This window comes from Seriola aureovittata, chromosome 7, assembly GCF_021018895.1.
Source record: "Seriola aureovittata isolate HTS-2021-v1 ecotype China chromosome 7, ASM2101889v1, whole genome shotgun sequence".
In the NCBI taxonomy this organism is placed as follows: domain Eukaryota; kingdom Metazoa; phylum Chordata; class Actinopteri; order Carangiformes; family Carangidae; genus Seriola; species Seriola aureovittata.
In genome coordinates, this window is record NC_079370.1 from 13,361,774 (window position 1) to 13,376,020 (window position 14,247).

The following is a 14,247-nucleotide window of genomic DNA, read 5'->3' on the forward strand; positions in this document are numbered from 1 at the left end:
AACAAGACGTTTAAACAAAGTATCATGGAGTCGTTGTTATGTGCTTCTGAGTTTCCATTTGTGCCCAAGCTTTTCAATGCCATTATCCAATTTTATTACTTTCATTTTTCTCCCTCAACATGGGAGGGCCCATTGGCATGCTCCCAGTGCACACTGATTACAGATCAGTCTGTGCTTAGAGAGTGAATATCAACTCTCTTATAACAGCAGATGCGGAGGATTGTTAATTTTAATTATCTTAGAAAACAATACAACCTTCAGTGCTGTAGATTAGCAGTTTCCAAGCGAGAAGAAATATTTCTGCTTCACAAAATTATGTTGTTTTTTTTTTAAATCTTTGCTTTTTCATTGTTGGCTACTGGATAATTTACCTCTTGTGGCTCTTAAAAACTACTAATATGAATAATCACTTTGGATGAACTGCTTGCAACTCATTTACATATAATTATGTAATACACAAAGATGTGCACTACTTAAAAAATGTTAAAACTCCAAGTGGGAAATAACCTTTAAACAACACTGCTTGATGGCTAAAAGGTTAACATATTTTCTGCACAGTGTGCATTTCTGATGATGCAGGTACAAAAGCTTTATTCATCTACACTGTCATTTCTCAACAATCTCTTTAATGCACTTAAACTGGTTAAACTGCTGTGTTACAATCAACATTAACATAGCACAGATGCTGTGATCTTATTTCTTATTATTTCTCTTATTTATACAGAATAATAAGAATAATTTTGTTAGTTTTATTGTTCATTGATTTTTTTTTTGCTCATTTACCAAGGATTGGATTAATTTTGTTTTTCAGTATAGGTTAGTTATTTTCCTGACATTTATAACACTTTTATTGTGAAAAATATGCTCTTAAATCATGGTTTGTTTACATTTTGGTATTTATGATTTGACACTTAAATTAATTATTTTTATTTTCATCACACACCAACCTTCCCAAGCTTAAACAAAGGCAGTGCTGGTCAGACAGACCTGTCTCTCTTGGTAACAGAGAGACCTGCCTACCAATGGGTGGCACCCTCCGTGAGGCCACCACCACTCACCACATTACTTCCTCTGGTTAGTTTAGCATATGATCTGGTCATGTGATCTAAGGTTCTTTCAGGAAACAGAAGTGAAGATTTTTATGTCCTGTTGTCGAGTCTCCTGTCAATGCTGACGATCCTCTGCTCAGACATGAGGCACTCTGCTGTTATACTCCTGATATTCAACACCTTCTGTGCCTATTCAGAAAGTAAGAATTTCTTTAAATGTTCTACTCTGTTCTTGTAAAGATTAATTAGTTACACTTATGGAAACATTAATAGGGGAGTTTTTTAAGTTTCTGTTGAGAATATAAATGCTTGAACGAAGAAGCCACTTGTTTCTTAGTATATACCAATATTCATAATTTTCTTAATTTCTACTTTATTGTTTTTCAGTTGCCCATGAAATTGCCCGTTTTGTGGGCTGCTTTGACAATGGTACAACTGATGTGCAATTTGAATATGATGCCCAAGAGATTTTGTACATGGATTTTGAAAAAAAGGAACTTGTATACACTGTGCCCAAATTTCTCGTGTTGGACCCAAGTGAGATGTTAAGTGGCTTACATGTATACAGAAATGCTCTAAAAGGCAAGAGAATATGTACAGCAGTTCTGGCATACGTTACAGTGGAGGAGAAAAATCCACCAGAAGAGCAAGGTAAAGGATAACCTGTATACTGTATTAAGAAAAAAGTAAATTAACCTCAGCATTGATCTTCGTAGGGATGTGATTGATGAAATGCTGATAAAGGATTCTATTTGTTTTTAAACCCACTAAAGACCCCCCTGAGTGTATCCTCTACCCTGCAGAAGAAGTTGAGGTGGGAGTTGAAAACAGCCTCATCTGCTTTGTGAATCATTTCTACCCACCTTCCATCAAAGTCAGCTGGACTAAAAATGGTCATCCGGTGTCGGAGGGGGTGTCGCTCAGTCGATATTATGCCAATAGTGATCAGACCTTCCACCAGTTCTCAACCCTGACGTTCACACCGAGGGAGGGAGACATTTACAGCTGCACTGTGGCGCACTCAGCCTTGGAGATGCCTAAAACAAGAATCTGGGGTGATTGTTTTTACCTTATTAATGTACTTAAATATTAAAATAATACACTGATCTATTGTAAATTATTTCCTTGTAATGATGCATATTTTCTCACATTCCTCCACAGGACCTGAATTTAGCCATCAAAGTCTCGGACCAGATGTTTTCTGTGGAGTGGGCTTGACTCTGGGCTTTGTGGGGGTCGCAGCTGGAACATTTTTAATTGTCAAAGGGCACCAGAAGGTAACTTCTCATTCTTAGAAATATTATACACATGAAATTGATGATGATGGTACTGAATATTGCACAAACATAATAATATTCAAGTCCAATGCAAATTTGCACCATTGTCTAATAAACTGTGATTTGGTTCGAGAGAGATATGAATATCGAGCCTGTTATGGCTCATTCAAGAACAAATTAGATGTAAAGACTTAGTGTGGGAAATTTAAATTCATTTGTACACAAAATATTTCCTGAACACACAAAGAAGAGAGCCACAGCAAACAGGTTCATCAGCTGTATTTCAACATGGAATTTACATGAATACATACCTTAATGCACAATTCATATGACAGATCTATACTGTCTGTTTGGTTTATTGTTATTTGTAACTTGTATATCTGTTAAGAACATTGAGGTTTCTCATATACCTTTTTTTTGTATATTTTTATATTTGTATAACATGTACATAGAGACTTCTACTGTAAGTAGTATTGATTCTTTATTGTATTTACTTCACTGTTTCCATTTACTGCTGCTCTGTATTTCCACTACTGAGGTATGTGTCATTAGAAACTGGGTCAGAATCATTTATGTTTGAATTGTTTAACTTGAATAATTGCATTGAAAAACTGAATCTGAATAGCATATATTAAAATTGAATTATACGTTTGGAAATGAATTCCAATAAATTTGAAACTGAAGGTAATATGAAATTGAATTAATTTTCTCAGAAACTGTAACCTAATTGATCCTCACTGAAAATTCTACCCTCCATGTACTTCCACAAATACTTCTCACTATTCAAACTCACTTCTCGTAATTGAAATTCGATTTACGATAGTCACACAAAGGACCCATTGTGGATTGTGAAGAGTGATTTTGTTTCTGAAGTTCATATCCCTGAATGAGGGAAAAGGCCACACATGGCCATGAAACTGATTGTCAATCAATTGTCCAATTACTTCTGAGCCTCTGAAAATGGAGGGACTATGTATGAAAACGGCTCTAATTCCTAAACGGTTAATGAAATATTTTTGTCAATTAAAGTTGAATGTAAAGTTGATGGCTTCTCTTCAAATCCATTTTAGGGGTGTACAAATGCAGAACTATGAAAATTGCATTTCTGTCCAAATACTTATGGACCTGACTGTATTTGGTTTTTGAGAACTGTCCGTTAATAAACATAAAACAGGAGTCAGAGGGATTGCTGAACCAAACTAACGACTCTGGGCTTCTACAACGTTGAACCAGAATGGTTTTGTATATTCCCATATACAATGTAGAAAAGTTCCCACTTCCATCTTTCATTTCCAACACAAATTATCCTTCATCAGGTTCATTCTGTGGAATCTTACTGGGGTATGATACTATCTGATGATCTGATGTTCAAAGTTCCCTTTTGAGTCATTTACTTTTTTTTTTTTTTCACATTCTGTTATTATATTCAGACATTTCCCCTGTTCAAAAGATGAATTAAAACACTTTACAAGTGAATCAGTTAATCCATCAATACTAAGATCAAATAGTAAATCACTTCAATAACTGATATGAAATGGTCACAATAGATAACCAGAGCACTAACTATTTTGACTGGCATGTGACAAGCAGAGCAAAATCAATTTAGTGTGTAGAAAAAAGAAAATGTTATAACATAGGTGCCTGTTAAACCTTCAGGCCGTAGGAATCCATCATGAAAATATTAAAACATAAATGTACCACACCTGCTCACGGTGAAGAAATGTTGGGCGGGCTCTACTTTAGCTGATTCACTTCCTCCTTTTCCCTGTGTGAGATCAATTTACTTCCAGTTCTGCATATGTCATTTGATACCAGCCATGCATGCTCGCAGCTGCTTTTCACTACTCTGTCTGTTCCTGTCATTTTTAAGAGCGGGTAAGTAACATTAAAACAGCACTTGTCATTATCCTATTGTGTTGTTGTTGCAAACAGATACAGCCCAGGATAGAGCCAAACATTCAGTTGCTGCTAGAGGTGTTATGGATTATATAAATTAATCTAGCATTAGTCTTTAGATAGGTGAGCTCCTGACAGGGAGCTGCACTTTGAGGCTGCTGAGCTGTTCAACTAATGAACGGTGCTCGCACTGATCTGAATTACAGCTTGTTATCGCAACAGACTGAATTTACTCCTGCAGAAACTGACGACGGTCTGAGTCAATTACCGGTCCATATTGTCTCGGAGACTTTCCCCGTCTGTGTGTGTTTTTAACCTTAGGTAAATCTGAACCAAAACGTATCTTTAACCCCAAACACGAGGGGAAGGGACCCACGCGAGTTTAACATGCAGGAACGGAGCTGCCGGCTACCTCCCGTACATTAACATTGGGGAAGTGGGTAGCAATGTCACACAAGTTAGAGCGAGTTTTGCTGACTATTATTATAAACATTGCTTATTGTGTCACCCCTTACTTAAGTACCATTTGTCTGGTGGTAAAGAGGTGTGAGACATGACCTACATGTAAAACTCACTGGTTGCCATGGTCACACAGTGAATGGCAAGTTGATAAAAATGAGGAAGGTTGGGGTCAGGTGAAGCATTAGGGGCGGGATGACGGTGTTGGCCAGGTAAAGATGAGGGGAAAATAGCATCGGCAGGAAAACAGACTTCACCGTCCGGTTGCCTTTTGCGCTCACGTACTGTTGGTGATAAACATTGAGGGGTGCACCAACTAAAAATTCAATAAAATTAAACAAAATGAAAATATCATTCAAGTAAAGTTCAGGTACCTCAGAATTGTACATAAGTAGAGAACTTGGTAATCGATATAGGTCATTTCCACCACTCTGTGTCAACACATTTTTGAACTGAATGAAGGTATTTGAATCAGCATTGTGATTCATGGTTTCCACCTTTAGTTACTACAATGTAAATAAAACAGTTGTCAGTTTTAGAGTTTTGAAACACAGAGTAAGTGAGAACACCATGAAAGAGAAAAGTCAACTTATAATGCTTTGTGGCTTTATGTTACAGGTGCTCTCTTCGGTTACGGTGTAAGTCGTTGCCTGTTGACTTCCACTCATGAAGCTGTTTATCTGGAACAAATCTACTTTAATAAAGTGCTTCTTGGCCAATACAACAGCACTTCAGGAAACTTTACCGGCTACACAAAAATCGCAAAGGAAGTTGCAGACGACCTTAACAAGAACCCATCTTTTTTGAAACAAGAACAAAAGAATGTAGAAACATGCAAAACCAAAATGCCACCGGCAGTTGATCTCCTTTCAAAACCAGGTGATTTTAATGTGTAAACTCTGGTAATGCTTCAGATTACAGCCTGCACATGTATTTATTAAGTATATGTTGATAAAATACTTACTGGGTACCTGTTGCAGGACATTTACTGAATGTTAAGTACAAGGGAAGAAGACATGAGGTTATAGTGAATGAAGGTACCAACTGTACATGACTGCACATGTAATTATTTACTAAATTACAAAATGGAATAATTATGGGGCAAGATAACAAATTGTATTGAGATATATTACTGTATAAAGAATCAGTTCAACGAATGGCATGCCAATGTTTTCACCAACTTTCTTTGAAAAGCATGCATGAGGAATGTCGGTTGATGTAATGGCTGTTACATCACGACAAAGCATTGACAATGTTTGAGAGAGCTCCCTTATTACAAGAGCTGTAAAATAACACAGTCCTTTGTTCACCCCTTTTACACTGAATTACAGAGTAGTTAAGGGGTATATTGTTTGTTTGCTTATGATTTGTGGCTCTGGATTGGGTTGTACCAGCAATTCTCCACTGAAACATTTAAACTTTAAGACTTTCCTAAGTTCTCACTATTAGCTGTGATAGTTTTAAACTAGTGAATTACTAAACCAGGTTGCACCATTAAAACATAGGATATGTCTTAGCAGTTAAGACTTCAGTAGGAAATATCTGTAGCACTGACTCAACAACAATCAACATGACAGCATTACAAAAAATACATTTTTAGAGACACAAAATATATACAGTGAGGTCCAAATGTCTAGTCATATGACTCAAGGGTCATATTAGCAAGCTAATAGCTTTGTCAGTTGTTTCAGTTAACTATACAAAAGTTACACTTGGCAGTTGTAAATATTTAGTAACAACTAATCTAAGTAGTTTTAATTTCAAATATATAATTGACACTGCGCCAAATTGCACTGCATGTCTATGGCCCTTCTATAACTCCAAATTTGTTATTCTTTATTCCCCTTACTTCTTCACTTCTACCTATCGTTACTACCCAGTAAGTATTTTATTGGTATATCATATGTACAAAATATTTACACTGTATTCATGGGCTGTAATCTACAGCATTACAGAAACTCAATGTTACTGGTGTAATAATACGAGGAGTAATACAAGATCTATGATTTCATCATCTGTTTTGCCTTTGTTCATTCTCCTCTAGTCAAGCCCTACGTCAAGCTGCGGTCAGTTGAGACAGTGAGCAGCAGACATCCAGGCATGCTGCTCTGCAGTGCGTACAACTTTTATCCCAAACAAATCAGAGTAACATGGCTGAGGGATGGGAAGATGGTGACATCTGATGTGACGTCCTCTGATGAGTTGTCCAATGGGAATTGGCTCTACCAGATCCACTCCTATCTGGAGTACACACCCAGACCTGGAGAGAAAATCACATGTATGGTGGAGCATGCCAGCCTCAAGGAGCCCACACTTTATGACTGGGGTAAGGGAGTGACAGGAACCTTTGAACCTCATCAATAAGAAACACTCAACGCAGGAATATTTGTTTGAGAAGAGTTATGATAGAACACTTTTAATAGATATGAAAATTTGTGTTTGTGATAAATGTGTTTTCAGATCCCATGCCTGAGTCACAGCGGAATAAGATTGCTGTTGGGACAGCAGGGCTAGTGCTGGGTCTGGTCCTTTTTCTTGTTGGGGTGATTTACTACAAGAGAAATGCTACTGGGGGGGGGGTAAATCAAAGTCTAAAGGCCTCAACGTTAGCAGCTGAAGCAAAAATTGTGTAGAGATAAATAAATCTGTCACTGTATCTGTCACTTGTGTAATCACATATTAATGTAAGAACTAACAGCACAGAAACAGAAAGAAGCATGGCAGCACTCTTGGGACTTTTGAAGTGAAACTCAGACGTCATTGTATCGATGCGTTTCTGTGAGAAAAAAATGTATTGTCTCATTACTTTTAAAATCATAGAGCAAGAAGGTGAACCCCACCAGTGATTATTTGTAGGAATCTGACAGATTTAATGCAACACTTGTAGTTTGACAAGAGCCTCTAAGGAAACAACCTGTTTAGATTTGAACACTTCTCAACTACCAAACTCAAAATCAACATTGTTTGACTCGGTTTTTCTTTTTGTTTTTCTTCTAGATCGGGTGTTGGTGCCATCAAGTTAAGGTAGTCAGCAACTTTTGGCCGAAATAGTTGTCATATAAGCAATAATGTGAAATTATCCAAACCAAAATGGTAGGAAATAAAATGGATAAGAAGGTTTTTATGAGGAATAAGAGCTTTGCTCAGTTCCTGAGGATATTGATATGCTTTATATCTGCATCAATAATATATGTTTTAATATTAATTTATAAAAATTAAGCTTTTATTTAAGTTGTAAATATCTTGTCAACACCTAAATTAAGGACATATAAACACAAGTTTGGCCCTAAATCATATGTAATATTTTGATCAACTACAATCAGGTTGTGTGTTCTGTGTCAGTAAGGTAAAGTGGAAAGTAAGTCCCATTTTCTTTTGTAATGTATAAATCCTGATGACTTAAGAGAGCTAATCTTTTGGTTCAACTAAACAGAAGAAGGCAAGATAGACTACTTAACTGGTATTTACTTGAATTTGTCAGTGATACACAGATTTTGTTGTAGATGGTGAAAGTCTGAGGATAAGACTGTGAAAATTGTTTTCTTGTTTGAGAACATATACTGTACACTGCACTTTGGTTCTGGTTCTTAGGAACTGCTGGTATCTTGTAAGGCCTTGCAGGCTGGGCATAGTTGTATGCGTGACAAAATAATAAAACTTTCACTCGTTCATTACTTCAAGTTATAATAATCACATGATCTGATACATGTTGAGGACGAAGGAAAACTCACAGGCTCCAGATTATATTAAAGGAAAGATGCAAAGGATCTGTGTGTTATCAAGAAAGACAAAGGCACTCCACATGAAGTTACTCTAAATAAGATTATTGCCATGTATCTTATTAACATAAAGGAGATAAAACTTACTTTGACAGCACTTTTATGTTGTGCAAATTTTTGGCTTATATTAGATTATTAGTATTATGGTTAGATTATTTTGACAAATAAAGATGTTAACCATCACAGTAATATTCATTGTAAATTTCGGTAAAGTTTTTTCAAATTTCGATTATTGTATTTTAATATAAAACTGAGCTTCATTAAACCTCTGTAAAGAAGCATTCAACTAGAGACTAGAGCAGATATTTGCCATATAATAACAAAAAAGAGAAATAATTTATGTGGGTTGCACACATGTTTTTTTTTTTTAATCTTTCTTTCCTTGTTTGAGTTCACTTCTCCCTTATCTCCCCCATAAACATGTTAGCAGATCTCTTTAACCTCTTTTTATATCCTGTTAGTGCATTTTCTAGAGAGGGTAACATTAAAATTTGAAGAGACAGTCATTGTGTTGCTGTTCAATGTAGGACATGGACATTATGTAACCAAACCAAAGGCAGCTAAAAGCTTTTTTCAGGCAGGGACATGTTTTCAGCAGCTGATCTCTTTCAGCTAATTCACTGACTATAAGATAATTTTATCAGTTAAGACATTACATTCAACCATCTTATCCCATGTGTATACTGTAACTAATAGTAAACAGGAGTGTTATGTCTTGGCTTTGTTCAGTCTTTTCACTTGGGATTTGTTATTGCCCTTGTCTAACAAGATGTAGTTTGGCAGGTAAATTGCTTCCTAGTACACCCACACCAGTTTTATTTGCCAAAATAAACAATGGAGAGAGCTAACATTTGCTGATTTTACTTTGCATTATTTCTCTTTGCTCACACTGCAACACACTGTTGGTTTAATTCCAGTGAAGGTCATCATGCTGTGCACTTGGAGCAGTACTACTGTGACCAAATGTTAATAGGACGATACAACAGCACTTAAAAACAACTTCAATAAAAATGAAGTTAGATGTGAAATACTTCAGTAAGTCACTGTGCCAAGAAATAGTCTGTCACATAAACATCCATAAAACATCAAATTATCGTCTTTATGCTTTGGCTTTTGTATAGATAAAAAAAATTAGCTATAACATGTTTATTCATGTTTATATATCACAAACTATTACTTCACTGCTGATGTTAGTCATGATTGAATACATTAAATTAATTATTACCACCAGGAAATACTTGTTAAATCTTTTGCCAATCTTAAAGTGTATGTAGTGTGCTGTGGTGTCCTCGGCCTCTGGAATACACACAAACTGGGTAGGGACATGTCATTTTCCTCACATTAAGCAGCGCTGCTGCTGGGTCTTCACTTTTCACTTGCAGGGCTGATTTCCAACATGAGGGAATCTTCTGGTGTGAGATCATATCAAATTAAATCAAATTAATTTAACAAATGGTTGAATTTAAATTTGCCCTGTGGTAACAGCTGGGATGCATATACTGTATCTGACGAGCATCTGGAAATCTGATGCAGATGTTTTCAAAACCAACAAAAGGAGTTGTGTTCATTTTAATCTAGAGTTAAAAGAATAGCCTACCTCAAGTGCTGTGTCCCAGAGCCTCTTGAATGCAACAGAACAAACAAACTATCCAGTAAAAACTTCTCAATTTGGGGCAGAAAACTAGCAAATATTACAACAATTTTTGTATTCCTACATTACACAATAAGATCGTGTGTTGTGTAATGTAGGAATACAAAAATTGTATTGTATTTTTTTAAATTCCAAGTCAGGCATTGGTGCCAACAAGTTAAAGTAACCTAGGTGCTGACATTTAATAATAATAAGTTTGTGTGAAGCATTTGTAGTAGATAATTTATCTGCCTCAACAGTCACCGTCTTATGGGTTTAAATACAGAGCAAACACATAAAGTCAGAGGAAGTCTGTGGGAAGTCACAAGGTCTCTGGTTGAATCCAAGGGAGTAATTGATGTACTGATTACATTCGTCATATGCGACTGTGCAATTAATGAACCTGAAAATTCAGCAGTTTTAAAGAATAAAAATCAAGATCTTTCTCTATACACCCCTACACTACATAACATGATGTGACCCACTTTCATCTCTGCTCTCCTCTACTGGGTTGTTTGTGTAAAGAAGCCCTCATTACTGTCTTACAGTCAAGAGATAACGTTGCTGCTACAATTTTAATTTTATGCAAAAATGTCAAAGTACAGGTTTCATGTTTTGTTCTTGTTCAAAATGTGAATATTTGTTGATTTTTCCTAGTCTTCTATGTGTGTGTGTCTATCTGTGTTTGTGTTCATGTGTCTCTGTGTGTGTGTCTATAGTGCACTATATATCTTTGGGTAGCAAACTTTTCAATACTATTAAACATTGTCCTTTAATTAAAACAAAGCCTTAATAAATTGATTAAGAAAAAAACAAACAACATGATTAATCAATTACTGAAGTGACATGATTTAATATATTCTGATATTTTATAGAACAAATACGTAATGGAGACAGCACCCACAGATTAATCAGTAGCCTACTGCCGTCCACAAATAATATGTTTCCATTACAAAAATCACCTGTCATTATAGGCTGTCTATCTACAAATCTCATTTTGAGTTAAAAGTTTGGACCAAGAAGTAGAAGTGTCTGTAAGACAGCGCGCGGGGCTCAACACTTTGATTTATGCGCCTGCGCTCCTCGGAATAATGAGCCGCTTTGGATTCTATTGTATTTTTCTCTTCTTATTGATTAAAAGCCCAAGTTTGATTCTCTTCTTATGTTTCGCTATTTTTGTTTATATTCATTACAGAACGCGATAAAAAAAAAAAAAAAAGGAAAGAAGATGAGAGGGTACAAACAGAGGGATACTGATGAGGCTGGACAGAGAGCCTGCCTGTGATAAATCAGTGGATGTGCTATAACCTGCTCCAGTTTACAAACGCGTCACGGGATCTCTCGTCCTTGTCACTGCAGCTCTGGATGGCGTCAGTCTTGACTGAAGGACTGTGCTGTTCTTGTCCCGGAGGTCGTCCCGAAAACCAAAACACCGGAGCAGAGACAGAGCGGTTACGTTACCGAGCTGCGATAAGACGTAGGAGATGCTTGATAAGAGAGTCTTAAAAACACAGATACGGACACAGAGAGAGGATGTGTGGAAACAGCCTGTTTGTAACGACCAGAGGGAAGGATTCGTCAAAACAGCTGGTAAGACTTAAAAGACTATTTATTTATACTGATGTGCTCCAACAGGTGAAATCATCTTAACCATCTTTAAATGTGTAGGGACTTTGCTCTATTCTAACTTGCTATATCCCTTTATGTTACTTTATTCTATTCTACCTTACACTGTGGTGGAAACTAACACTAACTAACACTTACTGCATTCGCTCATTTAATCGTTTTAATCTCATGCTACTAGTACTGCACTACCTTTCAGAGGGAAATACTGTATTGAGCATATAAACTGAGATGTACTGTAAATTCAAGAACAATACATTTAAACTACCAGTATGTAAAATACTTAGACTTTGCTTCACCTGGGCCACAACAACATGATACTGCAAATACATCTGTATTCAACAAATAGTATCAAGTTTTTGTCTGAACAGTGGGTATTTTAACTTTTGTAGTTTAAGTAAATTTTGCTCAAGTGAAGTTTTTAATGCAAAACGTTTAAAGGAGTATTTTTACAGAGTGTTACTATGACTTTTCCTTAAGTGAAAGATCTGAATACAATCAAGGCCTGATTCAATTAATCAATTATGAAAATGCAGATACATTTTCTGTCACTTAACTGATTAATCAACTACCTATTTCTTTCAACTCTGCTTATACTTAACTGTACCATACCGGTTTTTAACACTCCTTTGTTTTCAGATACTTTACTTTCTTCTGCCTTAGCATTCAAATTCTTTACTACCTGTTTTCCTCTGCTCTACTGTACTCAATTCAAATTTACCTTACAAGCTGTACTTATTTCAATCTATTCTACTCCACTTCACCTCACCTTATTTTACCTTGCTATTTGCTATTTTAAACACTCTAAACACTCAACACCACTTGATCTACTAAAAAACCTAACCTTACTTTTCCTTACCTTACTTTACTCTCCTACTGCACTCTAACAATGTATGAACAAAGTGTATACACTTATAACTTGTATAAACTTGTTTTGTTTTCTGTCTTCTCCCCTTAGCACTGAGCCTGCCTGTGTCCAGCTCTGTAGACTACTGTACCAATGGGTCTCTCGCTGTCAGCTTGGTTGTACAGCAGGGCAGCTGACAGCCCTCCCTCCTCTTCATCAGCTTTCCCTCCACTGGCTGTTCCGACCTGCTCTCGCCTCGCTGTCACTCTGAACTCTTCACCAGTTCCTCCAGGAGACAGTCGCTCACACTGGAGCTCAGTCCACCGCTCTCCTCACTTTTTGCTCTCTGTCTGCAAACAGAAAGTGACACGTTCACCTGTTGAGCTTAGCAGCGATGGGGTGAGAGCAGAGATGGGGGTGAAAAGCGGGCTTCATGTCTGGGAGGTGCTGTGGACCCCCGACCACAGAGGGAGTCACGCTGTCATGGGCATTTCCAGGCAGGATTGTCCTCTGCAGGCCTCAGGTTACAACGTGCTGGTGGGTGGAGACGCACAGTCCTGGGGCTGGGAACTCAAAACCAATCAGCTCTGGCATGGTGGACAGAGTCTAGGACTTTACCCAGGAAAGAGGAGGAAGTGTGACTCTGAGGCTGCAGATTTTAAGCCACAATCTTCCTCTCCACCAGACACAAAAGTGGCAGAGACACCTCTCCACATCCCTGAACGTGTCCTGCTGGTCCTGGATGCTGACGCAGGGACTCTGGGATTCGTTGTTGATGGCATTTTTCTTGGCGTAGCTTTTAAAGACCTTCCTCGTGGAGTGGATCTGTTCCCAGCGGTGAGCAGTGTGAGAGGGGGAGCCACCATACGACTACGCTACCTGAATGGTGCCACATGTGAGTATCTAGTCATTATTAAACAGATTTGAATTGGTTAGAATAGCAATGTCCGGGACAATTGGGGTTAGTGTAACTTGGCTCTTATAAAAAACATACTATGAAACTAATACTTTTTTCTTCTCTTTCATTCTCAGGTGATCCCCCAGCTCTGATGGCTTTATGTGGACTGTCAATTCGTCAGTTTTTAGGGCAGCAGAGGCAAAGTCAAACTGACAAACTGCCTCTACCCCCTTTTCTCCAGCACTACCTGCTTTCTAGTCATTAATTTGCACACACACATGGACACAGTAGGAATGCTTTTGTCAATTATTGCACAGTGTACCGAAAACTTATGACGCATTTCTTTTTATATGAAAAATTATGTAAGTACATGTGACATTATGGCTAGACAAGTGTATTTACTTTTCATATTATTTATTACAATGTGATGTATACATAGTCCATTTATAATATTTTGAAACTTATTTGTAAACTGTGAGAGCACTGTTGTTTCACAAACTAAAGGCGTATATGAAATATATTCTGAACATTTCTTTATTTCTGTATAAAAAAATGACTCCTATTTCAAGTTGTCATTATTTCTGTTTTATAATTTCCATTCATTTGCAAAAGAAAAGTTTGGCAGTCTGGTGCTGTGGTGTGGAGGCTGTCCTTTCAGAAATGGAAAAAGGAGGTAAGAAGGAAGAAATAACTGTTATGAATGATTCTTATTATGACAATCCTGAGCTTCCCAAAAAATGTTACACAGCCAAACCTTTTCCTGCAGAGGGGTCAATATAAACTTACATC

General features: G+C 37.1%; 3 protein-coding genes across 5 annotated transcripts; all 3 read left to right on the forward strand.

The window, feature by feature from the left end:
- The first annotated feature begins 1,100 nt into the window (after window positions 1-1,100).
- LOC130172901 (H-2 class II histocompatibility antigen, A-U alpha chain-like) lies at window positions 1,101-3,371 on the forward strand. The gene is made up of 4 exons (XM_056381873.1): window positions 1,101-1,249; window positions 1,437-1,700; window positions 1,823-2,104; window positions 2,211-3,371. The coding sequence occupies exons 1-4, from the start codon at window positions 1,168-1,170 to the stop codon at window positions 2,342-2,344; spliced, it is 762 nt and encodes a 253-aa protein (XP_056237848.1). The 5' UTR covers window positions 1,101-1,167; the 3' UTR covers window positions 2,345-3,371.
- A 580-nt stretch (window positions 3,372-3,951) lies between these two features.
- LOC130172239 (rano class II histocompatibility antigen, A beta chain-like) lies at window positions 3,952-11,571 on the forward strand. Of its 3 annotated transcripts, none has more exons than XM_056380809.1 (6): window positions 3,952-4,201; window positions 5,300-5,560; window positions 6,726-7,007; window positions 7,142-7,251; window positions 7,678-7,705; window positions 11,450-11,571. In XM_056380809.1, the coding sequence occupies exons 1-5, from the start codon at window positions 4,144-4,146 to the stop codon at window positions 7,702-7,704; spliced, it is 738 nt and encodes a 245-aa protein (XP_056236784.1). In that variant the 5' UTR covers window positions 3,952-4,143; the 3' UTR covers window position 7,705; window positions 11,450-11,571. The 3 variants fall into 3 exon arrangements, with proteins under 3 accessions (XP_056236784.1, XP_056236782.1, XP_056236783.1); XM_056380807.1 differs by lacking the exon at window positions 11,450-11,571 and adding an exon at window positions 11,286-11,363; XM_056380808.1 differs by lacking the exon at window positions 11,450-11,571 and having other exon boundaries at window positions 3,956-4,201; window positions 7,678-8,355.
- si:ch1073-228j22.2 (SPRY domain-containing SOCS box protein 1) lies at window positions 11,413-13,995 on the forward strand. Its single transcript, XM_056380805.1, has 3 exons — window positions 11,413-11,680; window positions 12,672-13,455; window positions 13,593-13,995. The coding sequence occupies exons 2-3, from the start codon at window positions 12,714-12,716 to the stop codon at window positions 13,721-13,723; spliced, it is 873 nt and encodes a 290-aa protein (XP_056236780.1). The 5' UTR covers window positions 11,413-11,680; window positions 12,672-12,713; the 3' UTR covers window positions 13,724-13,995.
- The last annotated feature ends 252 nt before the right edge of the window (window positions 13,996-14,247 follow it).

What these genes read in the sequence shown, in the direction of transcription:
- LOC130172901 (XM_056381873.1), top strand. Translation starts at nt 1,168, where the DNA reads ATGCTGACGATCCTCTGCTCAGACATGAGGCACTCTGCTGTTATACTC. An exon ending in AAATCCACCAGAAGAGCAAG is followed by an intron (nt 1,701 to 1,822) that starts GTAAAGGATAAC and finishes AACCCACTAAAG; the next exon opens with ACCCCCCTGAGTGTATCCTC. An exon ending in GCCTAAAACAAGAATCTGGG is followed by an intron (nt 2,105 to 2,210) that starts GTGATTGTTTTT and finishes ATTCCTCCACAG; the next exon opens with GACCTGAATTTAGCCATCAA.
- LOC130172239 (XM_056380809.1), top strand. Translation starts at nt 4,144, where the DNA reads ATGCATGCTCGCAGCTGCTTTTCACTACTCTGTCTGTTCCTGTCATTT. An exon ending in CCTGTCATTTTTAAGAGCGG is followed by an intron (nt 4,202 to 5,299) that starts GTAAGTAACATT and finishes TTTATGTTACAG; the next exon opens with GTGCTCTCTTCGGTTACGGT. An exon ending in TGATCTCCTTTCAAAACCAG is followed by an intron (nt 5,561 to 6,725) that starts GTGATTTTAATG and finishes ATTCTCCTCTAG; the next exon opens with TCAAGCCCTACGTCAAGCTG.
- si:ch1073-228j22.2 (XM_056380805.1), top strand. Translation starts at nt 12,714, where the DNA reads ATGGGTCTCTCGCTGTCAGCTTGGTTGTACAGCAGGGCAGCTGACAGC. An exon ending in CTACCTGAATGGTGCCACAT is followed by an intron (nt 13,456 to 13,592) that starts GTGAGTATCTAG and finishes TTTCATTCTCAG; the next exon opens with GTGATCCCCCAGCTCTGATG.